The sequence below is a fragment of the Girardinichthys multiradiatus genome, chromosome 21 (genome assembly GCF_021462225.1).
Source record: "Girardinichthys multiradiatus isolate DD_20200921_A chromosome 21, DD_fGirMul_XY1, whole genome shotgun sequence".
Lineage (NCBI taxonomy): Eukaryota > Metazoa > Chordata > Actinopteri > Cyprinodontiformes > Goodeidae > Girardinichthys > Girardinichthys multiradiatus.
In genome coordinates this window covers 3,657,759-3,684,929 of record NC_061813.1, presented here as the reverse complement: position 1 = coordinate 3,684,929, position 27,171 = coordinate 3,657,759, and the positions used below count along the sequence as shown (strand labels likewise).

At 43.2% G+C, this 27,171-nt stretch overlaps 1 protein-coding gene across 1 annotated transcript in view; it reads right to left on the bottom strand.

The window, feature by feature from the left end:
• rsu1 (Ras suppressor protein 1) overlaps nucleotides 1–27,171 on the bottom strand; it is a 57,527-nt gene that overhangs the window by 20,207 nt on the left and 10,149 nt on the right. Inside the window, exon 4 of the mRNA XM_047350109.1 lies at nucleotides 2,490–2,610. Within this exon, the coding sequence (XP_047206065.1) occupies nucleotides 2,490–2,610 (121 nt within the window). The remainder of the gene's footprint in view (nucleotides 1–2,489; nucleotides 2,611–27,171) is intronic.

Sequence of the window (27,171 nt, the reverse complement as noted above, 5' to 3'; positions counted from 1 at the left end):
TGGTGAGATGGCGGATGGTCTCCTGAGGGATCTCCTCCCAGACCTGGACTGAAGCATCCGCCAACTCCTGGACAGTCTGTGGTGCAACGTGACGTTGGTGGATGGAGCGAGACATGATGTCCCAGATGTGCTCAATCCGATTCAGGTCTGGGGAACGGGCGGGCCAGTCCATAGCTTCAACATCTTCATCTTGCAGGAACTGCTGACACACTCCAGCCACATGAGGTCTAGCATTGTCCTGCATTAGGAGGAACCCAGGGCCAACCGCACCAGCATATGGTCTCACAAGGGGTCTGAGGATCTCATCTCGGTACCTAATGGCAGTCAGGCTACCTCTGGCGAGCACATGGAGGGCCGTGCGACCTTCCAAAGAAATGCCACCCAACACCATTACCGACCCACTGCCAAATCGGTTATGCTGAAGGATGTTGCAGGCAGCAGATCGCTCTGTTCTCGGGCAAATGCCAAGCGTCCTGCATTATTTTCCATGATGTCATGATGAAAATTTAACATTCATATATTTTAAATTCATTGCACACTAACTGAAATATTTCAGGTCTTTTATTGTCTTAATACGGATGATTTTGGCATACAGCTCATGAAAACCCAAAATTCCTATCTCACAAAATTAGCATATTTCATCCGACAAATAAAAGAAAAGTGTTTTTAATACAAAAAACGTCAACCTTCAAATAATCATGTACAGTTATGCCCTCAATACTTGGTCGGGAATCCTTCTGCAGAAATGACTGCTTCAATGCGGCGTGGCATGGAGGCAATCAGCTTGTGGCACTGCTGAGGTCTTATGGAGGCCCAGGATGCTTCAATAGCGGCCTTTAGCTCATCCAGAGTGTTGGGTCTTGAGTCTCTCAACGTTCTCTTCACAATATCCCACAGATTCTCTATGGGGTTCAGGTCAGGAGAGTTGGCATGCCAATTGAGCACAGTGATACCATGGTCAGTAAACCATTTACCAGTGGTTTTGGCACTGTGAGCAGGTGCCAGGTCGAGCTGAAAAGTGAAATCTTCATCTCCATAAAGTTTTTCAGCAAATGGAAGCATGAAGTGCTCCAAAATCTCCTGATAGCTAGCTGCATTGACCCTGCCCTTGATAAAACACAGTGGACCAACACCAGCAGCTGACACGGCACCCCAGACCATCACTGACTGTGGGTACTTGACACTGGACTTCTGGCATTTCCTTCTCCCCAGTCTTCCTCCAGACTCTGGCACCTTGATTTCCGAATGACATGCAGAATTTGCTTTCATCCGAAAAAAGTACTTTGGACCACTGAGCAACAGTCCAGTGCTGCTTCTCTGTAGCCCAGGTCAGGCGCTTCTGCCACTGTTTCTGGTTCAAAAGTGGCTTGACCTGGGGAATGCGGCACCTGTAGCCCATTTCCTGCACACGCCTGTGCACGGTGGCTCTGGATGTTTCTACTCCAGACTCAGTCCACTGCTTCCGCAGGTCCCCCAAGGTCTGGAATTGGCCCTTCTCCACAATCTTCCTCAGGGTCCGGTCACCTCTTCTCGTTGTACAGCGTTTTCTGCCACAATTTTCCTTCCCACTGAGGTGCCTTGATACAGCACTCTGGGAACAGCCTATTTGTTCAGAAATTTCTGTCTGTGTCTTACCCTCTTGCTTGAGGGTGTCAATAGTGGCCTTCTGGACAGCAGTCAGGTCGGCAGTCTTACCCATGATTGGGGTTTTGAGTGATGAACCAGGCTGGGAGTTTTAAAGGCCTCAGGAATCTTTTGCAGGTGTTTAGAGTTAACTCGTTGATTCAGATGATTAGGTTCATAGCTCGTTTAGAGACCCTTTTAATGATATGCTAATTTTGTGAGATAGGAATTTTGGGTTTTCATGAGCTGTATGCCAAAATCATCCGTATTAAGACAATAAAAGACCTGAAATATTTCAGTTAGTGTGCAATGAATCTAAAATATATGAATGTTAAATTTTCATCATGACATTATGGAAAATAATTAACTTTATCACAATATGCTAATATTTTGAGAAGGACCTGTATATATATATATATATATATGTGTGTGTGTGTATGTATATATGTGTATGTAAGTATATACATAAATATATATATAGTACAAACCAAAGGTTTGGACACACCTTCTCATTCAAAGAGTTGTCTTTATTTTCATAACTATGAATATTGTAGCTCAACACTGAAGGCATCAAAACTATGAATTAACACATGTGCACAGTCGACGTGACATAAAAAAAAGAAAAACTATTTCACAGAGCCCCAATTACTGATCCCTACAGTATGAGGAAGATGCGCATTTCATACATAATACAACACAGGAAAATGGTGTCCGGGTGCCTCTCCTTAGTGTTCAACATACCTTAGTAAGTTTGATTCATTTCTACCTGAATGAAAGGAGGCTTAAAGAGGTGATTGTCTTGCTGCTACTTCCCTTTAAAAGGCCCTGACTGTAGACGCGTGTTTGAATTATAAAATGTCACATACCCAAGATTGAGGTGTTTTAGCTTCTGAAGACTGCTGATCTGAGTTGGCAGCTCTTCAATCTGGTTGTTGAACATGTTCAGAACCTCCAGATTCTTCAATTCTGATATGTTAGGAGGGACAGCTGTAAAATATCAACAAATGGAAAAGAATTCATATGAACCCCAGGCAGAATCAGAACTAACTTTATTGGTTTCATTTGTGTGCAGAAACAAGGAATCTGACTTTGGTTGCCATTGCGCACATCGTATGTCAACATCAATACAAACAACCACCACAATGTGTAAAAACTTAAATAAGGACAAGGAGCAGTATGTTCAAAATTATTGGCCATGAGAATCAGGAGAAATGAGAAGGTTTTCAAAGAGGTATTACAGGGAAAACTTAATAAAAGCCAAGAGTGAGAACTCTCCATGTAGTGGATTTGATACAATCCCAAAAACGTAGAGCTAGATTAGCAGCTTAGATTCTGAAAAAAACGCTTGATAGCGTAAATTGGAACATCCTGTATGCTGTACTGAAAAGATTTGGTTTCAATAAATACTCAATTAAATGTAAATGGTAAATGGACTGAACTTATTATATAGCGCTTTTCCAGTCATACAGACCGCTCAAAGCGCTTTACAATAGAGCCACATTCACTCAATCGCACTCACTAACGCTCACACTGATACACCGATACACAGATCGGTAGGCAATTTGAGATTAAGTGCCTTGCACTGGGGCACATCGACATATGGCAGGAGGAAGCTGGATTCGAACCCACAACCTTCTGATTGCAAGACGACTACTCTTCCTACTGAGCCACAGTCGCCTTTGTATAAAATTTCTCAGGGATGATAAACTCTGAAAGACTAAAGGCACCAATTGGATCCAATTACTTCTCATACCTTAGACATCTGTTAGACATGTTGTCTGGGGCTTAAACACCCGTGGTAGGGTCCATGACAAACAGGCTCTAGGTGACTAATCAGTCAAAGAGCAGTTCAAGACACCCTAATGAGGACCATTGCATCAAGGCATGTGACATCGCCCGGTACGGCGGAGCCGGGGTCCCACCCTGGGGCCAGGCCTGGGTTCGGGACTCGTCGAGAGTGCCTGGTGGCTGGGTTGCTCCTTGTGGGACCCGGCCGGGCCAAGCCCAAACGAGAAACGCAAGGCCATCCCCCAGTGGGCCCACCACCTGCAGGGGGGACCGTGAGGGACCGCTGCAAAGAGGATTGGGCGGCGGACGAAGGTGGAGACCTCGGCAGCCCGATCCCTGAATGCTTAGGCTGGCTCTCGGAACGTAGAATGTCACCTCGCTGGTGGGGAAGGAGCCTGAGCTTGTACAGGAGGTCAAGAGATATTGACTAGAAATAATCAGGCTCACCTCCACGCACAGCATGGGCTCTGGAATCACTCTCCTTGAGAGGGGCTAGACTTTCTTCTACTGTGGAGTGGCCCACAGGGAGAGGCGGCACGCTGGGGCGGGTTTCCTTGTTGCCCCCCAGCTCAGCCGTCTCGTGTTGGGGTTTACCCCAGTGGATGAGAGTGTCGCATCCCTGCGCCTTCGGGTTGGGGACAGGTCTCTGACTGTCGTTTTGGCCTATGGGCTGAGTGGTATTGCGGAGTACCCGGCTTTCTTGGCGTCCCCGTCGGGGGTGCTGGATAGTGCCCCTCCCGGGGACTCCATTATTCTGCTGGGGGACTTTAACGCCCACATGGGAAACAACAGTGACACCTGGAGAGGCGTGATCGGGAGAAATGGCCTCCCCGATCTGAATCAGAGTGGTGTTTCGTAATAGGCCTTCTGTGCTAGTCACCGATTGTCCATAATGAACACCATGTTAAAGCATAAGGGTGCCCATCAATGCACTTGGCACCAGGACGCTCAGATGAAGAGAGGGACTAAGCTGTCCACTAATCGCCACCTGGTGGTGAGTTGGATCCGCTGGAAGAGGAGAAAGCCGAACAGATTTGGCAGGCCCAAGTGCATAGTGAGGGTCTGCTGGGAACGTCTGGCAGAGCCCTTGGCCAGGGATGCATTCAACTCCCATTTTTGGGAGAGCTTTGACCAGATTCCGGGGGATGTTGGAAAAAGAGTCCAAGTGGACCTTTTCCCCGAACCCGGTGGTGGACGCGGGCAGTAATGGAACCTGTCAAGCTGAAGAAGCAGTTCTAGCGGCTGTGGTTGGCTTGTGGGACTCCTGAGGTGGCTGACGGGTACCATGAGGCCAAGCGTGCCGCAGCCCAGGCTGTGGCAAAGGGAAAGACCCGGGCCTGGGTCGGTGAGGCCATGGAGAAGGACTAACGGTTGGCCTCGAAGCAATTCTGGCAAACTGTCCGGCGCCTCAGGAGGGGTAAGCAGTGCTTCGCCAACACTGTTTACAGTGGGGGTGGGAGGCTGCTGACCTCGACTGGGGACATTATCGGGCAGTGGAAGGAGTACTTCGAGGATCTCCTCAATCCTGCCATCACGCATTCCCTAGTGGAAGCAGAGGCTGGGGTCTCGGGGTTAGACCCTTTCATCACCCAGGCTGAAGTCACCAAGGTGGTCAAAAAGCTCCGCGGTGTCAGGGCTTCGGGGCTGGATGAGATCCACCCTGAGTACCTCAAGTCTCTGGATGTTGTGGGGCTGTCATGGTTGACACGCCTCTTCAACAGTGCGTGGCGGTCACAGACAGTGCCTCTGGATTGGCAGACTGGGGTGGCAAGGGTGACCGGACAGTGTGTTCCAACTACAAGGGGATCACACTCCTCAGCCTCCATGGTATGGCCTATGCCAGGGTATTGGAGAGAAGAGTCCGGCCGATAGTCGAACCTCGGCTTCAGGAGGAGCAGTGTGGTTTTCGTCCCAGTCATGGAACACTAGACCAGCTCTATACCCTCTACAGGGTAATCGAGGGTTCATGGGAGTTTGTCCAACCGTTCCACATGTGTTTTGTGGACCTGGAGAAGGTATTCGACGGTGTCCCTTGTGGTGCCCTGTGGGTGGTGCTATGAGTATGGAATCGGGGGCCAGTTATTAGGAGCTATCCTGTTCCCAGTGCATGTTGGACTCCGGCAGGGCGGCCCTTTGTCACCGGTCCAGTTCATAACTTTTATGGACAGGATTTCTAGGCACATCCAAGGGCCGGAGGGGGCTTTGTTCGGGGACCAGTGGAATTTCGTCTTTTCTTTTTGCAGATGACGTGGTCCTGCTGGCCCCCTCTAGCCAAGACTTACAGCATGCACTGGGGCAGTTCGCAGCCAAGTGTGAAGTGGCTGGGATGAGGATCAGCTCCTCCAAGTCCAAGGCCATGGATCTCGACCAAAAAAGGGTGGCTTGTTCTCTTCAGGTTGGAGGGGAGTACCTGCTTCAAGTAAAGGAGTTCAAGTATCTCGGGGTCTTGTTCACGAGTGAGGGAAGAATGGAGCAGGAGATTGACAGACAAATCGGTGCGGCCATCGCAGTAATGGGGTCGATGTGCTGGTCCGTTGTGGTGAAGAGAGAGCTGAGCCGAAAAGCCAAGGTCTTGATTTACCGGTCGGTCTACGTTCCTACCCTCACCAATGGCCATGAACTCTGGGTCATGACCGAAACAACGAGATGCCGGATACAGGCGGCTGAAATGAGCTTCCTCCGTACGGTGGCCAGGCACTACCTTAGAGATAGGGTGAGGAGCATGGCCATCCGGGAGGGGCTCGGAGTAGAGCCGCTGCTCCTCCACATCAAAAGGAGCCAGTTGAGGTGGCTCGGGCATCTATACCGGATGCCTCCTGCACGCCTTCCTCGGGAGGTGTTCCAGGCACGCCCCACCGGGAGGAGGCCCAGGGGTCGGCCCAGGACACGCTGGACAGACTATGTCCTGTTTTAAGACCCATGACCTACAACTTAGACCAAGCTTTCTGACACTGGGCAGCATATTTCTCTCTAGAATCCTTTGATAGTCTTGAGATTTCATTATACCCCGCATAGATTAAAGACACCCTGTGCCAGATGCAGCAAAGAAGCCCCAGAACATAACAGAGCCTCCTCCATGTTTCACAGTAGGGTCAGTGTTCTTTTCTTCATACAGTTTCATTTTTCCGTCTGCGAACGTAGAGCTGATGTGCCTGGCCAAAAAGTTCAGTTTTTGTCTCATCTATCCATAGGACATTCTCCCAGAAGCTTTGTGGCTTGTCAACATGTAGTTTGGCAAATTCCAGTCTGGCATTTTTATGATTTGTTTTCAACAATGGTGTTCTCCTTGGTCGTCTCCCATTAAGTCCACTTTGCCTCAAACAACGTCGGATGGTGCGATCTGATACTGATGTACCTTGAGCTTGAAGTTCACCTTTAATCTCTTCAGAAGTTTTTCTGGGCTGTTTTGTTACCATTCGTATTATCCGTCTTTTTGTTTTGTCATCAATTTTCCTCCGGCGGCCACGTCCAGGGAGGTTGGCTACAGTCCCATGGATTTCTGAATTATATGTGCAACTGTAGTCACAGGAATATCAAGCTGCTTGGAGATGGTCTTATAACCTTTACTTTTAACATGCTTGTCTATAATTGTTTTTCTAATCTCCTGAGACAACTCTTTCCTTCGCTTCCTCTGGTCCATGTTGAGTGTGGTACACACAATGTCACCAAACAGCATAGTGACTACCTGTAGCCTATATATAGGCCCACTGACTGATTACAAGAATGTAGACACCTGTGATGCTAATTAATGGACACACCTTGATTTAACATGTCCCATTGGTCAAATTATTTTCAGGGGTACCATCATTTTTGTCCAGGCCTGTTTCATGAGTTTATTTTTTAAATAATTCTGTCGAAGCATGTCTTACTTTCATTTGTTCATTTTCATAGAATTTCTATTCATTATTACCTTTGTCAGATTCAAGTTATTTCTGTGACCATTGTGGGTTTTTCTTTCATTAATCAAGGGGTACCAACAATTTTGTCCACATGTGTATAAACCAGAGCACAACAGAAAATTCAGGACTCTGGAGAGAGATTGGGTGGAAAAATCTCACTAGAATTTTCATCACACCCAAGATAAAGAGTTAGCAAACCAGGTCTCAACTCCCGTGTTGGAGAAAGTGTGGAAATATGGAAGCAAATGTTGTCCAGAATTAGACTTGTTTTGGAGAAATGTGAATGTTACAATCGAAATAATTTTTGGATACCCAGTACCAAAAGATTTTAAGACAATGTATCTTAAAAAATATGTTTTGAAGGAAGATGTGTACCTGATTAAGATTCTGTTAATTGCTTGCAAAAAACACCATAACAAAGAACTGGTACCAGGTAATTGCTCCCTCGATACAACAATGGCTGAACATTGTTAAGGAAATTTATGTGATGAAATGAATGACCTTTATTCTGATTCCAACAGAAGACATGGACATTATACGACACCCAAGAAGAGACTTGAGGAAATCTAACACCATTATCTAAAGGATCTTTCTACTTGCAACCAAGATGTTTTGTTTTCTTTTTATTATTTTCTTTTAACTAAATTTATGTTACCCCGATTTTCTTATGTTCTCTTTATGGATACTATCCTGGGGAGGGCCTCTAAAGGCTACAATACTCTGTAAAATATCTGTGGCATATCTTTGCATGTTGGTGTCCACTGAAAATGTTAATAAAAATTAAAGTGGAAGAAAACAACTCAAAAGTGACTACAATAATATTAGGGACCATTAAGGACAACAATGGCTGGAGCGGGTAAGACTCAAATATAATTTTACCATTATAAATCATAAACCATGTTTGCAGGCTAAAAGAAAAGAAGACTTCATGTCAGCTTTCTGAATCACACGTAGGTGGGGTGTGGTGTATTAAATTACTTAAACCAGCTGATCACATATAAAATCAGCTGTTCAGACACACACACACATTTCCCCCAAAACACATAAAACAATACCACCATGAAACAATGTGTTTGTTTCAGGAATTTATTAAAGGCCCTTAAGCAACCAACCATCTGCAGGAAGAGGGAGCAGGCAAAGAGCAGCTACCCATAATCAGACTGCCTGCATCGGATCAAACGGGAGGAAGTCCCGTTGAATCTGCTGAGCACAAATATCCAGTATCCAACTGAAAACTAATTTCACTGTGGTCAGAAGTACGTGTTTTTTGTGTTTTAAAGTCCTTGTCCTCATTATTGCCATGGCTGAAACAAAAACTTCCTCATAAAGCAAAAATTGAAAATTCTTCAGGCAAACCTTGTAGCATTACCAGTCCACACACTGCCATCTCTCTTCCCTATACACACCCCTGACATCAGAACCCCTGTGGCTTATTTTGTAAGTTTTGGCTAGGCTGTGGTCCAGATAATTATATCAGTGGATAATTTTACACTTCTTGCATATACAGTAATACAACAATTTTTCTTATTTTGTTGATGTTTTGACTGTTAATTTTTTACCGTTCAACACAGATTGCTTTAATGTGTCAATGTCACATTGTAATGTTAATAGACGCACAGGGCACTTCACTGACTGATATGTGTTTGCATGTGTATGCATAAAACTGAAATATATCATGTATTGTGAACCGGGGACCGCAAGGAGACAGGTCCCAGCAGGCTTCGGGCTGGAAGACGGGTCATACTCAGGACCGGACGTTTGCCAGCAGCTGTAAGCAGTAAATGCCGGATGTTAGGCATGATATGGGCAATAAAGTACTCCCATAGGGGGTAACTAATTTACAGCGGTGACACAGGAATGTAGAAAACTTCATTAGGAACCTGTGGCTTCGTAAATAATTCCTTAAAAGGAAGTTTCTGCAGTCAGCTTTGAAGTGAAGTTCGTTAAAGGTATAAAAAGCTTTTAACAATGATAGTGAGACAGACCACTCGGTGAATCCAGCCCTAGCTTTAATGATCCGAGTCTCTCCCTAAGGCCTTAGGTAATCTTTCGTCTTTGTATTATTCTTTTGTATTAAATTATTCATTGGAAATCATTGGACTTATATATCAAATTAAACTTGTGTTAATCTTAATTTCCAGCTCTTCTCTGTTCTTTCTCATGACATCCAGACTGGGTGAGGTTGAGGCTGTTTGTTATTAGTGGTGAAATGATTATACCTCAACAATGGACCAGGGACCATTAACACTGAACGAGGGACCAGTGGGCCTCAGTGCTGTTCTCTGATCAAGGTTGATTTATGTTGAACAGAAATGATGACCGCCAACGATGTTCGAGACGTCATGGAAAGCGCTATGCATGAGCCACTGTTTTCACCAGGCGAGCCTTTGGTGGTGGTAGTGTTACAGTGTGGACAAGTGTCTCTAGTCAATACAAAACTGCCCTACCATTTGTGTATGGTACAGTGACCAACCCAACCCCACTACCTGAATAAAATCATTAATCCAGTCATTGTGCCCTTGCATGAACACAGGCCTAATTTCATCTTCATGGAAGACGATGCTCTACCTCATCCAGGTCGCATCATAAGGGAATAGCAGCTGGAGACTGGGGTACCCCGAATGGAGAGGCCTGCACTTTTTCCAGACCTTAATCTCGTTAAAAACCATTGGAATCATACGAGTTGCCATCTAGAGTCTCAGAACTCTGTACCCCACAACAGAGAATGACCAGAGAATGAACTGAGGGCCACCCTTTAAGAAGAGTGGGATGCCATGCCTTAGCAGACAGCAAGTTGAATTTTGAAGAGACGCTGTCAAGCTGTAATTGAAGCTCAAGGGCATATGACACGTTCTTGAGACATTGTGGATATCTTTAATTCAAGATGATGTGTGTTTGACTACCTGTCTGCCTGCTCTTGATTTCTGTTTATTAGTGCTGCTTTTAAAGTTTGTCATACGAAAAAACAAATCTGCTGTTGTATGATTGCCAAAAATTTCTGAATCTCCAACCGCCTTACTATAATAGACATATGTCTAAGCTTCAATTTGTTTCAAAGGTTTTAAAGATTGCATTTTATCAACTATAATCTTTCTTGGATCTGGTTTTAAAGCCCGCCATAGTATTGAATCACCATTGTTAAGAATCATTAATGAAATCTTATGGGCATGTGCAGCAGTTAGCTTCTTGTTGGACCCAACTGCTGCTTTTCACACTGTGAACCACAACATCTTAATATCTCGGTTAAATCACTCAGTGGGCATTCAGAATACAACACTTGATCGGTTCAGATCTCATCTTGCTGATCTGTCTTTCTGTAAAAACATTTCAGTCAGTGTGCCCCAGGTCAGCTGTGGCTACATTGTAGCTTACCACTGTCAGCGTGGGAATGTACAGGTCCTTCTCAAAATATTAGCATATTGTGATAAAGTTCATTATTTTCTATAATGTAATGATGAAAATTTAACATTTATATATTTTAGATTCATTGCACACTAACTGAAATATTTCAGGTCTTTTATTGTCTTAATACAGATGATTTTGGCATACAGCTCATGAAAACCCAAAATTCCTATCTCACAAAATTAGCATATTTCATCCGACCAATAAAAGAAAAGCTGACCTGGGCACCTCCGGCACCTGGACTCCACAGGAACCTATGCCAGGATCCTGTTTGTGGATTTCAGCTCTGCCTTCAACACCATCGTCCCAGTTCTGCTACAGGAGAAGCTCTCCCAGCTGAGTGTGCCCGACTCCACCTGCAGGTGGATCACTGACTTCCTGTCTGACAGGAAGCAGCGCGTGAGGCTGGGGAAGCACGTCTCTGACTCCCTGACCATCAGCACCGGTTCCCCCCAAGGCTGTGTTCTCTCTCCTCTGCTCTTCTCCCTGTACACCAACAGCTGCACCTCCAGTCACCAGTCTGTCAAGCTTCTGAAGTTTGCGGACGACACCACCCTGATCGGACTCATCTCTGATGGTGACGAGTCCGCATACAGATGGGAGGTGGACCATCTGTTGGACTGGTGCAGCCAGAACAGCCTTGAGCTCAACGCTCTAAAGACAGTGGAAATGGTTGTGAACTTCAGGCAGAACCCAGCCCCACCTGCCCCCATCACCCTCTGTGACTCCACAATTGACACTGTGGAATCTTTCCGCTTCCTGGGAACCATCATCTCCCAGGATCTCAAGTGGGAGCCAAACATCAGCTCCCTCATCAAGAAAGCCCAGCAGAGGATGTTCTTCCTGCGGCAGCTGAAGAAATTCAACCTGCCAAAGACTATGATGGTGCACTTCTACACAGCCATCATTGAGTCCATCCTCACCTCCTCCATCACCATCTGGTACGCCGCTGCTACAGCCAAGGATAAGGGCAGGCTGCAGCGTGTCATTCGGTCTGCTGAGAAGGTGATTGGCTGCAGTCTACTGTCGCTCCAGGAACTGTACACCTCCAGGACCCTGAAGCGGGCAGGGAAGATTCTGGCTGATCCCTCCCACCCCGGTCACAGACTCTTTGAGACTCTCCCCTCTGGCAGGAGGCTGCGGTCCATCCGGACCAAAACCTCACGCCACAAGAACAGTTTTTTCCCATCTGCCACCAGCCTGGTTAACAAAGCCCGGAAACCACACTGACACTCCCCCTTTCACCCACACCCCCCTTTTTTTGCTGACAGGACACCTGTAACCTGTAACTCTATGTGTTACATTAACGCTCAGCTTGGACTCCTGCTTACTTGCACTGCTTTACTTGCACAATGATCATCTGCACTGTTGTATTGCTCTTGCATCTTATACTGCTCTATATTTACTCTCACTCACTTAAAACTGTGCACTTATATTTATATTATATTGTAGATATGTTTGTACTGTTTAATTTGTACTGTATTGCACCGACTATGCCAAAACAAATTCCTTGTATGTCCAAAAACGTACTTGGCAATAAAGCTTTTCTGATTCTGATTCTGATTCTGATTCTGAAAAGTGTTTTTAATACAAAAAACGTCAACCTTCAAATAATCATGTACAGTTATGCACTCAATACTTGGTCGGGAATCCTTTGGCAGAAATTACTGCTTCAATGCGGCGTGGCATGGAGGCAATCAGCCTGTGGCACTGCTGAGGTCTTATGGAGGCCCAGGATGCTTCGATAGCGGCCTTTAGCTCATCCAGAGTGTTGGGTCTTGAGTCTCTCAATGTTCTCTTCACAATGTGGTTTTGGCACTGTGAGCAGGTGCCAGGTCGTGCTGAAAAATGAAATCTTCATCTCCATAAAGCTTTTCAGCAGATGGAAGCATGAAGTGCTCCAAAATCTCCTGATAGCTAGCTGCATTGACCCTGACCTTGATAAAACACAGTGGACCAACACCAGCAGCTGACACGGCACCCCAGACCATCACTGACTGTGGGTACTTGACACTGGACTTCTGGCATTTTGGCATTTCCTTCTCCCCAGTCTTCCTCCAGACTCTGGCACCTTGATTTCCGAATGACATACAGAATTTGCTTTCATCCGAAAAAAGTACTTTGGACCACTGAGCAACAGTCCAGTGCTGCTTCTCTGTAGCCCAGGTCTGGGGAATGCGGCACCTGTAGCCCATTTCCTGCACACACCTGTGCACGGTGGCTCTGGATGTTTCTACTCCACACTCAGTCCACTGCTTCCGCAGGTCCCCCAAGGTCTGGAATCGGCCCTTCTCCACAATCTTCCTCAGGGTCCGGTCACCTCTTCTCGTTGTGCAGCGTTTTCTGCCACACTTTTTCCTTCCCACAGACTTCCCACTGAGGAGCCTTGATACAGCACTCTGGGAACAGCCTATTCGTACAGAAATTTCTTTCTGTGTCTTACCCTCTTGCTTGAGGGTGTCAATAGTGGCCTTCTGGACAGCAATCAGGTCGGCAGTCTTACCCATGATTGGGGTTTTGAGTGATGAACCAGGCTGGGAGTTTTAAAGGCCCCAGGAATCTTTTGCAGGTGTTTAGAGTTAACTCGTTGATTCAGATGATTAGGTTCATAGCTCGTTTAGAGACCCTTTTAATGATATGCTAATTTTGTGAAATAGGAATTTTGGGTTTTCATGAGCTGTATGCCAAAATCATCCGTATTAAGACAATAAAAGACCTGAAATATTTCAGTTAGTGTGCAATGAATCTAAAATATATGAATGTTAAATTTTCATCATGACATTATGGAAAATAATGAACTTTATCACAATATGCTAATATTTTGAGAAGGACCAGTATGTATGAATGGGTGGATGACTGAATGTAGTGTGAAGCGCTTTGGGGTCTCTGGGGACTTGATAAAGCGCTATACAAGTACAAGCCATTTACCATTTTAGACTCAGAATCATCCAGTGCTCTTGCATCATGTGAGGTCCCACAGGGCTCACTTTTAGGGTCAGCGCTGTTTTCATTGTATCAATTGCCTCTAGGACTCATACTTAAAAGATATGAAATTGCCTTCCAATTCTATGCCGACAATTGCCAGATTCATCTGCCCTTAAAGCAAAAGGACAGCTTTTCAATGAAAGCCCTATTGGATTGCTTGGAGGATATTAAAGTGCCTGTGACATAAAATTTTCATGATAAATCAAATTACATTTATGGAAAGCAAACATTCATACAATATTTTAAAAAGTGAATTCATGCCACTGAATCGAATGATTGTTGAGATATAGTCATAAATTTCACTAAAAAGGCATTTCCAGACTACTCTTTTGAGATTTTGCCACGCTCTTTTATGACATCACAGGGGAACTCCTGCAGGTAAACTGACTGCTGCTACAATGGCCAGCAACACAGACAGCAGCAAAGAATCTGATATTTCTTTAGATACATTTCAAGCACTATCACAAAGAGACGCAGCAGAGTCAGAAGAACAAAGCCAGCTTTCATCAGTTGGCAGAGCACAAGTGCTGTGGCAGGCAGACGTCAACCAGAGTATATTTTTGCTGGATGTCAGAGCATGGCCAGAGTCAATCTGCATGGATCATACCACTCCAAACGAACCAGCACAACATCCAGATTTTCAAAATAATTATCTGAAGATGGACAAGATCTGGCTATAATAATTAATACACACATATTTATAAATTGTATTGTATTAGCATGTATTAGCAGTTGTTAACATTAGATCAGTTACTGGGTTAACCAAGGCATTATAAACCGAGCCAGTAAACATTAGATGCATCAAATTAAGCAACAAATGAACTCAGGGAACAAAACACATGAAAATATTTGGATGCATAAAATGAAAAATTAAGCGGTTTAACTTCCACAGAATGAATTGTTTTGGACTTGCTACCGCATTCATCACTGGCTTTCATTGCGCAATCTGCGTATGGTTCTTGGAGCTCCTCTGGGCTAGGCAGCAGACTGGACAGCAGATACAGTGTAAATCCAAGGTTAAAGTAAATATGGCACTGAGTGAAACAACCGGAGGCTAAGTGAGAAGTATGGAGCAGTAGCCACAGACACAAGGGATGATTCAAGATCTGAAGGCACTACCTGGTGTATCTTTTTTGTATTTTTTTTAACTTTTTATTAGAATCTTGCAATGGAGATATTTCGTGTTTGTCCCTGGGGAACGCCACTGCGCTCCTCAGTGCGAGAAGCTGTTCCCCGCTGTAAACAGGGCGAGCACGGGCTCTCTCATGTATTGTGGTGCTGATAATTTGTCTATTGAGAGCATAATGACTGTAGATCACTTTGAGAAATTATTATTTTGTCCTACGGCAGTTGCCGTATAGGTGGTTTGCATGTAGCATCTCTCACTGACGCACTCTGTCCATGTAAGTTGTTGGCTGTGGTTCTTATCACCTAAGAGCCGATCAAATGAAAATTCCCTCGGTTGTCTGTTTTCCTTTTCTATTACAATGCTACCATAGAGCAAGCATTTACAATGACCTACAGCATCAATGATTAATGTGTAGTAGATCAGCTGTACAGTGGCTCTGAGGAAAGGACTCCAGAGAGTCATTAACTCTGGCAAAAAGATCATTGGCTGTCCTTTCCTCACACAACTTCACAGTGCTGTTGATCCACAGAATTTATTAACTCATGCAATTTGTTGACATTGAATCTAATTACAATTATTCACTTTTAAAACGGTATAACCGCTACATTTTACCATTTGACTTATGGCATTAATTTAAGACATGGAAGTTACTTGTAAAACTGAGCACTAGCTATAAAAAGAACACCAAGGATCAGCGGATCAATCAACAGTTGTCTGTGTTGATAACACATCAACTCAACCTATTTACACATATTTACATATTGTTGGCACAATGTGAGCCTGCCTGACAGAAACTCCTCTTAAATCCTGGGCAGCATGTGACTGAAGTAGAAGGACTTAAGTTTAAGTAGAACTTGTGAACAATATTCCAAATCAAATGGCACATCAAGGATCACTTTCTCAAATTGTGCCTAGACATGCAGCTTGCATCTTTCTAATATGGGACAAAGCATACCTAGTTGGACTTGAAGGACGTACCCACGGGATCCATTTGGTTGCAGCTGAGGAACTCCATCCACCATCTTCACATCTGTGATCTTGCTGGAAAACACTTCAGGCAAAGATGCCCAGTTCTTTGTCAGAACAGAACATTTAATCTCTAGCAGCTCTGTGGAGTTAACCACAGTATCTGGGCTTGCAGAGTTCCAAGGTCCTGTGACACTAACTACAGTGCCTCTCTTCTCAACTAAAAAACCACTGCTCTCCATCCATGAGAAGGCAACCCCCTCATTCTCCTGGCCATACCTGGTTGCAGAGTTGCCATGGAACCTAAGAAACAAGTGCTCTCTAAGAATTATCTGGCTTAGTCGATGCACACACAGGGCCGTTTTTTGCAGACCTAGCAGTTTCTCGCAATTTACATGCATCAAACCACAAGTGGGAGGCAATCTGCATTTTAGTTAACTCCAAGCTGGCACATTTATCTCCATCTAATTTAATGTACATATCAAAAAATGACATGCATTTCTGGCACTGTGTCAGTGCCGTGATCACTATGAGGCTGCTGGAATTTGGTCTAGTTCAGCAGAGAGGCATTTATGCAGATGGCTGCCCACTAGAACATTGGCAAAAGTTAAGCTCCTCTTCAGTGCTTTGTGTGAGCTGTAGGCAGGGGTTGAACATCAGCCTTCATGAATACCAGGTCATCGATATTATTGATTAATACTTTGCAAATTTTCCACTGTGGAGGTACTGATATGCCTCTATACTTTTGTAATTGCGCATTGTAGAGCCACCGGCACCAAGTGACAACACAAAATAGTTAAAAATGTCTTCGTACGAGGCCACTTCTTCATAACATCCTCCCACTCGTGGATAGTTTGATAGTGTGGCACTGGCCTGCCATTTCTATGTTCCCACAACATAGTTTACAAATTTTGTTAAGCTTATGTCATTTACCCGAGGAAAGTGATAAAACGGAAGTGCTGCACATAAAACCTGAAGTTGGGAACATATTTATTTCCACATTTGAAAATAAGGTGAATAAAGAACACTTCTAACCTGGGTCATTCTCTGGACAGTTACTGTCAGAAAGAGGCTACAGATCAATTAAAAGTAAGGATAAGCAGATTCAAGAACAGTTTCGATTAGGGCTGTGCGATAAATCGATTTTATCGGTTAATTCGAATTTGCAATTAATGAAGATTTAATTTTTGGGAAATCGGAATTTTTTTCTGTCGCGCCAGTGAACTCCTCGGGCCTCTGTAGCTGAGTGACGTCCGTAGACCTGTCTCTCACAGAAACACCGAAAATGGCATCTAGCAAGGAAGACCTTGTTCCCAAAAAAGGCACGACTTCATCAATTATATGGAACTGGTTCGGTTTCGCGACCACGGACTTGGAGCAACACACAGCACGTTGTAAAATCTGTTTAAAGCCTGTTGCTACTAAAGGTGGAAGCACTACAAATTTATTTCAACACTTGAAACAGAAGCACTCAGTGGAGTGGGAGAAATGCTGCTCTCTACGAACAGCTAAGGACAGCAACAGACCAGAAATCCCTGCCAAGAGACAACCCACCTTAGGGGAATCATTTTCATACAGTGTTCCCTACGAAAAGACTGGGCCCCGATGGAAAGCGATCACGGATGCTGTCGCGTTGTTTACTGCCAAAGATACTGTGCCTATTTATACAGTGGAAAAGTCTGGCTTCATTCACCTGCTGAAAACTTTAGACGCAAGGTATGTACTACCTAGCCGGAAATATTTTGCTGAAGTTGCCTTGCCCCACCTGTACAACTGCACATGTGAAAGGATTGCAACAGAGCTGGCGGCTGTAAGTTTTTACTCTGCCACAACAGACTTGTGGTCCAGTCGGAACAGACAATGGAGCCATATATGAGTTTGACTGTGCATTTTGTCGACGATGACTGGGCTCTACGAAGTGTCTGCCTGCAAACAGCTTACTTTTCCGATGATCACAAAAGTCAGGTCATTGCCGAGGGGTTAGAAGACGCTCTAAACTCCTGGAACCTTTCCGAAGACCGACTCATCTGTATGACAACAGACAGCAGCACCAACATTATTAAAGCTCTGAAAGACATCGGGTGGCCAAACCTCCAGTGCTTTGGACATAAACTACATAATGCCATACGTAAGAATCGAATCTATATATATTTAGTAAATATTATTTTGTATTTTATATACATGTCATACATAGCGTCTTTTTTGTCATTCAACATGCAGTCATGGCCATTTTCCCACAGAAAATACACAGTACACTTAATACATAAGCAATTAATGTATTTTCATCAAATAATACATATTTATACAAAATGTATGTATATATGGTATGTACATGTACCATGTGAGTATGTATGTGTCTGTGTCCCTACACCTGTAAAATAATATCAGAGAAAAAAGTCAAAATTGACCAGTAAATTAATTGTAGCTTATTATAACAGTAAACCTGATGCATTTGTGTTTTCATTATTATACAGAGAATGGTGTGAAGTACCCACGGATTGAACGTGCCATAGGGGTTTGTAAAAAAGCTACTGCTGCCTTTTCTTACAGTTGGAAAAAACGAAGAGAACTGAGTGAAGTACAGGCTGAGATTGGTCTACCCCTGCATCAACTAATAACAGTCCCCAACTAGATGGGGTTCGCGTCAAAAAATGATACAGAGATTTCTGGAACAGGAAAAAGCGATAATTCGTGTCTTGGGTTCAGACAAGAAAAGCCGGCATCTTGTGCCCACTTGGCAAGACATTGATGTTTTGGAATCTGTAAATAAGGCTGTTCGACCCCTCCAAGACTTTACTGATGCCCTGTCTGGTGAGGCATATGTCAGTGTTTCCTACATTAAACCGGTTCTCCATTTGTTTAAAACGAGTCTCCTACAGCCAGCAGAGGAAGACACTGAGCTCACTAAAACAATAAAAAAAAACATACAGCAGTACCTTAATGATAAATACAGCAACAATGTGCAGGATGAACTCTTAGACATGGCCTCACTAATGGATCCCAGGTTCCGGACAACCTATATTGACCCAGGCAGGGTGGAACACATCAAAAAAAGGGCAGTCACTGAACTGATGTCTCTGCCTGCTGAAACAAGTGCATCACACCAGCTAAGTGGTGCAGCTGTGCATATGTGCAAAGAAGAACAGAAAATGACTTTAGGTGCCTTCTTCAAAAAAAATGTGACAGTGCCATGTCCCCATGAATCAGAGACTGTGAAAATAGAAACTGAGCTGGCAACCTACCTGTTGACCTCGGAGGTCGACCCAGACACCGATCCACTTCAGTGGTGGAAGCGCCACGAACCAAACTTTCCAAGACTCAGGAAACTGGCCAAGAAATATCTTTCTGTCCCTGCTACTAGTGCCCCATCAGAGAGGGTTTTTAGTGTGGGAGGGGGCATTGTTACATGCTACAGGGCATGCCTGAAGCTAGATGCAGTAGACAGGCTTGTTTTTATTGCCAACAATGTGTAGAAAAAACCTCAAAAGACAGCAAGTATGTCATATTGATTTTGCTGACTATGCAATGAATATATGTTTGAAAAGTAACTCTTTCATTTTGTTTACATATAGTCATAGAAAAAAAATATTACATAACCCTTGATTTCTTGTTCATTGTTTTCTTCAAGTAATATACATTTAGAAAAAGAAATCAAGGATGATGTAATCTTTTCCATGATTGTATCAGGGATTTATTGAAATACTCTTTTGTATACATAAGCTATATTTTCTTAAAACTTTTGTGAAATCTAATGCAATTTTATTTTGCACTGTATTAGTCCCAAAAGGGGAAGATGTTTTGATAATGGCATACAGTGTTGACTTTCTGTTTAAGAAAATATACTGTCAAAATATTCTAAAGGGGAAACGTTTTTTACCCTAAGACAAGGCACTTTTATATATTGTTTTATTTTTTAAGCTAGTTGTTGAAGTTAAACAAGTGAAGTTAGGCTTGTTTTGAGATGTATACTCAAAACTGAGAAACTAGCTAATGTGTAATATCACAAGCATTATTTGTTGTATTTTCAGGGTTAACAATGGCAGGGCCTTCCATCTTGGTGAATGGCCTGCATCTTGTTCTACAAACACGTTTAACGGCTTGTATTTAGTTGAGATTTGAAGTCGGGTCAACTTCCAGGTGGATGATTGAAATAAAAGCAAGTTTCTGAAAATAATTTCTCAAATTTGTTCTTCATGAAATGAAAGAGGAAACTAAATCGATTAATCGGATTTGGTATAAAAAAATCGGAGATTTTATTTTTAAGCCATATCGCCCAGTCCTAGTTTCGATCCAACAGCAATAGCTAAACTCAACAGTCAGAATGCAAAAATGAAAATGTGCAATCAGTATGAATGTATGTACATGTGTTATTCAATTCAATTCAGTTTTATTTATATAGGGCCAATTCACAACACATGTCTCAAGGCACTTCACAACAGTCAGGTACATACATTCCAATTAATCCTAACCATTGAACAGTGCAGTCAGAGTTAGCTTTTTATTCAAATTGGATAAAACGTTTCTCTATCTAAGGAAACCCAGCAGATTGCATCCAGTCAGTGACGTGCAGCATTCCCTCCTCCCGGATGAGCATGTAGAGACAGTGGTCTCTACATTATTTCTCTACATCATTTTATCTTTTTAAACAAAATGCTTATATTTTTCTATTTTACATAAATTAATTATTGCCCTATGCACAGACTGTTTTTTTTTTTTTTTACAATTTGTACAGGTGTAGCTGAGTTCATGTAAACACTTATGTAAAAAATAATGGAAATATCTCAAACATTTCCTCTCATTATTCTAACATTTAGCAAGCAGAAATAATACTGGTAATCCTAGCTGATCTCAAACAGGCAATGCTTTAACGTCAGTGAGAAATAAAGGATGTTAAGCATCCTTTTATTCAGTGTGAGTAAAAATCTGGTTGTCTCCACCTTTCTAATTGCTCAAATAGCTCCCAGGTTAGTCATGTTCCTCACTTAGAAGAAAGCAATGTTTTTTCTTTAACTAAAGTAATTGGAATTTTACAATTATTTATCCAATATTGTCAGTTTTGAATTACAATTAATGGAGAAGTCAGGGCTACAAAAAATAGCAACACAAATAAATGTATTCAGAAAGCTCCATTGTGTAAAATGCTATTTTTTAGACGTGGGACCTTATGTACAAAAGAGAGCGCAGCTTCTATACTAAAAGTTGGCAGTAGGGACAAATTCTGAAACTTGCAGCACACAAAAAATTCAGAAGTATGAAACTGTGTGTAGATATGTCACCCCACAAGTAGCCTTCAGACATCTCATTTAGCGGTGAATTGGCCGCAGCTGCATGTGGCGCTGAATCGCCCAGTCCCCGCCCATAAATACATATGCAAAGTAGTTTGAATAGCCGGAAGACACACACCACGTGCCTAAATAATCATCGCAACAGTCCTGTGACAGTCAAAGAACCGAACCAGTTCCTTTCGGCCGAGACATTCTAAGAGAGACTGTGTCTACACACCATGAGGGATTTTTGTAGTGAATTAATGCAAACCAACAACTTTTTGAATGACATCAGCGACTCAAACCCGACCAAATATAAAGGGTTTAGTTTTGGTTTGATGCACACAGTTCTACAATGTGTGCATCAAATCTAGGGATAGGTACCGAATTCGGTACTTTTATAGGTACTGTCCGAATTTAGTTGGTACTACCGAATAGCGATTCACATAAAATCAAACAGTACTATGTTTTAGTTCATAAACACATCATTGTGACACTGAGGTGGAAGATTGGGCAATTTTCAATGCCAGACATGAACAAAACATTGCACGCACAAGAGCATTATGACGTCAGTAGCCGCTGGTACCGTCGACAAAGCACGGCTGAAAGAAAGTGCACGAAAATATGGCTGAAAATATGCAGATTACGGTTGCAAGTTGTGAGGCGAAATGCAAGGCCAAAGAATACTTCTAATCTGAGGAAGCACCTGGTGAAGGACATGATTTTTCTCAAGGCTGAACAGAATTTTCGTCAGCTTCAGATCTACGACTACAACTCCTGCGTTCGGCACCGTTAGCATGCCTGCATCCGTTAGCGGCTCATTGTCTGCAGACAGCAACATGGGAGAAGAAATGTTTGAAACTGAGATGTTACAATACAAACAGCTGGATGCTGTTTTGATATATTCATTAAAGTTCATATAATGAAATAAATGTTAATGAAATAAATGTTAGATTAAAAGAAATTTGAAGTTTAATTATTAAATGATTACTGCATGGTAGCGCAGTTGGTAGCACTGTCTTGCAGCAACAAGGTTCTGGGTTCAACTCCCGGCCGGGGGTCTTTCTGCATGGAGTTTGCATGTTCTCCCCGTGCATGCGTGGGTTCCCACCGGGTACTCCGGCTTCCTCCCACAGTCCAGAAACATGACTGTTAGTAAATTGGTCTCTCTACACTGCCCCTAGGTGTGAATGAGTGTGTGCTTGATTGTTTGTCCTGTATGTCTCTGTGTTGCCCTGTGATGGATTGGTGATCTGTCCAGACTGTACCTTGCCTTTTGCCCGTCGACTGCTGGAGATAGGCACCAGCTCCCCCTTGACCCACTATGGAATATGCGGTATAAAAGATGAATGAATGAATGAATTATTAAATGAATTAACATTAAGTTTTTGCTGAGTTCATCAGCAAAAACATTAACAATGCTCGTGCATTATTTGCCACAATCGAGAGGTTAAGAAACCCTCCTGTAACTGTAGCATCTGAACTCCACTCTACCAGGGCATGCAATGAATTTACTAAATTCTTTACTGAAAAAACCCAAAAGATCAGAGGGGCAGTCAGCACATCCACATCAACTCCAGTACCAATGTTGTCTCCAACTAGAACTGATTTTGACAAAATTTCCCAATTTCACCAAATAAACTGCAAAATCTTAGAAGAAATCGTACACCAACTAAGGTCTTCTTCCTGCTGTCTCGATCTTTTACCCACAGCTTTCCTTAAGAAAGCTTTGCCTGTAATAACATGTGATTTAACACAAATAATAAACACGTCCCTTTTGTCAGGTGTTTTCCCCCAGGCCCTGAAAACAGCAATTATCAAACCTCTATTGAAAAAGAGCAATTTGGACAAGCTGCTACTACAGAACTACAGGCGAATATCAAACTTCCCCTTCATCAAAAAGATTATTGAAAAAGCTGTGTTTCAGCAGTTAAACAACTTCCTAAAAACGACCAACCGCTTTGATGTCTTCCAGTCAGGCTTCCGTGGTTACCACAGTACAGAGGCTGCTCTTGTCAAGGTGTTCAATGACATCCGTATAAATGCAGACTGTGGAAGAACCACAGTGCTGGTATTATTGGACCTTAGTGCAGCATTCAACACTGTTGATCACTCAATTTTATTAGAGCGCCTGGAAAACTGAGTCGGCCTTTCTGGTACAGCACTTCACTGGTTTAAATCCTACTTGAAGGACAGGGACTTTTTTGTGTCGGTAGGTAACTTTACATCAGAGAGCACCAGGGCCTGAAATTCACTTTTTAAAATACAGGTCCTTCTCAAAAAATTAGCATATTGTGATAAAGTTCATTATTTTCTATAATGTAATGATGAAAATTTTATATTCATATATTTTAGATTCATTGCACACTAACTGAAATATTTCAGGTCCTTTATTGTCTTAATACGGATGATTTTGGCATACAGCTCATGAAAACCCAAAATTCCTATCTCACAAAATTAGCATATTTAATCCGACCAATAAAAGAAAAGTGTTTTTAATACAAAAAACGTCAACCTTCAAATAATCATGTACAGTTATGCACTCAATACTTGGTCGGGAATCCTTTTGCAGAAATGACTGCTTCAATGCGGCGTGGCATGGAGGCAATCAGCCTGTGGCACTGCTGAGGTCTTATGGAGGCCCAGGATGCTTCGATAGCGGCCTTTAGCTCATCCAGAGTGTTGGGTCTTGAGTCTCTCAACGTTCTCTTCACAATATCCCACAGATTCTCTATGGGGTTCAGGTCAGGAGAGTTGGCAGGCCAATTGAGCACAGTGATACCATGGTCAGTAAACCATTTACCAGTGGTTTTGGCACTGTGAGCAGGCGCCAGGCCGTGCTGAAAAATGAAATCTTCATCTCCATAAAGCTTTTCAGCAGATGGAAGCATGAAGTGCTCCAAAATCTCCTGATAGCTAGCTGCATTGACCCTGCCCTTGATAAAACACAGTGGACCAACACCAGCAGCTGACACGGCACCCCAGACCATCACTGACTGTGGGTACTTGACACTGGACTTCTGGCATTTTGGCATTTCCTTCTCCCCAGTCTTCCTCCAGACTCTGGCACCTTGATTTCTGAATGACATGCAGAATTTGCTTTCATCCGAAAAAAGTACTTTGGACCACTGAGCAACAGTCCAGTGCTGCTTCTCTGTAGCCCAGGTCTGGGGAATGCGGCACCTGTAGCCCATTTCCTGCACACGCCTGTGCACGGTGGCTCTGGATGTTTCTACTCCAGACTCAGTCCACTGCTTCCGCAGGTCCCCCAAGGTCTGGAATCGGCCCTTTTCCACAATCTTTCTCAGGGTCCGGTCACCTCTTCTTGTTGTGCAGCGTTTTCTGCCACACGTTTTCCTTCCCACAGACTTCCCACTGAGGTGCCTTGATACAGCACTCTGGGAACAGCCTATTCGTTCAGAAATGTCTTTCTGTGTCTTACCCTCTTGCTTGAGGGTGTCAATAGTGGCCTTCTGGACTGCAGTCAGGTTGGCAGTCTTACCCATGATCGGGGTTTTGAGTGATGAACCAGGCTGGGAGTTATAAAGGCCTCAGGAATCTTTTGCAGGTGTTTAGAGTTAACTCGTTGATTCAGATGATTAGGTTCATAGCTCGTTTAGAGACCCTTTTAATGATATGCTAATTTTGTGAGATAGGAATTTTGGGTTTTCATGAGCTGTATGCCAAAATCATCCGTATTAAGACAATAAAAGACCTGAAATATTTCAGTTAGTGTGCAATGAATCTAAAATATATGAATGTTAAATTTTCATCATGACATTATGGAAAATAATGAACTTTATCACAATATGCTAATTTTTTGAGAAGGACCTGTATATGCATTGCTCCAACTTTTTTGTTCATCAGTTAAACCAGTGCAATGATTCTTTTTGGTGGCTCATTCCTCTAGGCTCGGCTCGATCCTCTGTCCTCTCTGTCTTCTCTGCTTCATCTCTTTCCATTTGATTATAGCTCTTTTAAAATCAAACTGCTCTTGGGGTGGACCAAGTTCTGAAATCATCATCAGATTGGTGAGGTTTTTGTTATTAAGTGAATTTCTGAATCTTGTTTTTATCCTGTTTTGTGTGCTGAATCTACGTTCGCAAGACACACTTGCAATTGGTATGACCAGCGCTATCTTAATTAGCTTCTCCATTTCAGTGAATACACCACTATGTTTACTCAGGACAGCCTCTGCAAACTCTTGAAAGGAAAATGAGGCATAACGGGCACTGGAAACCATAATTAGCTTCAGCAATGCAAACTCGGACCGAGCATCCGCTGCATTTACACTACTTGAGAAGTGTGCCAGTAGGTTGTCAAGTTTATCTGCACCATAGTGAGAAAAATTCTCAGACTGTTTTCCACGATGGCTTTTTTGGCTCCAGAACTGTGAACCATGACAAAATATCCAGTGTGTCAGAGGGAAATCTTCTGTCAATTTCTTTTATCAAGGATCCAACATACCTGCTCTTCATGTCATCAAAGGCTGGTTTTTGAGTGTGACAGTCAAAAACTTTGTCTCCTTTAAACTTGTTACCCTGTAGAGACCTGAAGAATTCTGCTTCTGAAGGGCCAGGGTGGACTATTAGTTCTCCCAGTGCTGCTTTGGTACTTTCAACCATTGGCTGGGCTGTGGAAAGGTCCAGATCTTCTCTTTGAAAATGTTTTGAGAGAAGGACCACATGCATCGGTATATCCTTCATCATGTGACAAATGGCCACAAAGTTAAATTGTCTGACAGCTATCAATAGACCTTTGGCTTTGTCAGCATCCTAAGCATCAGAGGAAGCCATGTGCTCCAGTACATCTCTCAGGGATTTCAATGATCTGCACACAACTGAAACAGCACTGTGAATTGACAACCACCGTATGTGGCTCAGTGAACTTCAAATGGGGTTCATCTAGCCGTTTCTGCAATTCATGCAGCTTGTTGCTTCTGACAGCAGAGTTACTGAAAAACACAAAAACTGATCTCAAATCCTGCTGAAACGTCTTCACCTGTGGCACAGAGCTGGCTGCATCAGTGGCAGCAAGTGCAAGACGATGAGCTGTACAGTGCACGCCCACCAAATCTGAGTTATATAATTCTCTTAGTTTTTTAACAACTCCTTGACGACACCCTGTCATAACAGCTGCTCCATCAGTGCAAACTGCTGTAAGTTGTTTTCCATCTAGATTTTTCTCTGTCAACAGTTGTTTCACATCCTCAACAATAGTATCTGCTCTTCCATCAACTATTTCAGAATTCCTGAACAGTTTTGTTTGAATCTTGTTGTCTTCGATGTACCTGACGTAGGTAATTAGTCGTTTTGTATTGCTAATGTCAGTAGATTCATCCAGTACTAATGAGAACACAGGACTTCTTCTTACAGCATTGTCAACATCTTCTACAAGTGTACTTGCAATGGCTTGGTGCATTTCTGACAATCCTTTTTCATTTATGTAACTACCATAGCTTGATGTTTCTGTGTTAAGCTTTTTAAAAACGGGACACTCCATGTCTTTCATAAATTTAACCAGATGACAAAATTTTGCTTTGGGTAATTCGTTTTCGGCAATAAAGTAAGCAGTTTTTAGAACCCCTTTGTTTCCTCGTCCCACTGTGACTGCGCTTCTTCAATAGCTTTAGCCATCACGTTTTTTGCTGAATCTGCCTCGTGTTTTCTTTTCACAGCAGCTGCATGAGAAACGCCATCTGGGTGGCGGCGCAAAGTTGATGTTTTATAGCACCGGCTCATAAAAGGCACAGCACCGTACATTTTACAAATAGAGCAGTTCATTTCACCATTATTATGTTCGAGCCATGGGTATATTTTGAGCCAGTTAGCCTGAAACTTGTCTTTGGACGGCTTCATAAAGTTACCAGCGCTACCTATATGAGAATCCAGAGGTTTTGGGTCATTCCCGACATCACTGGCTTCAGCGCTGCCTCCAGCCGTGAGTTTTTCTTGAGGTGTTTCTTTGGGAGCGGGTTCCCCTTCAGCTGATGTAACATTCGATTTGCGTTTTAACCAACGGTCCATGTTTCACCGCACATTTACCTTAATCCTACAATTGTTGCTTTTCTAGCAAGAGGAATAAAGCGAGAGTGGAGAGAGCTCGTATCCTGAGA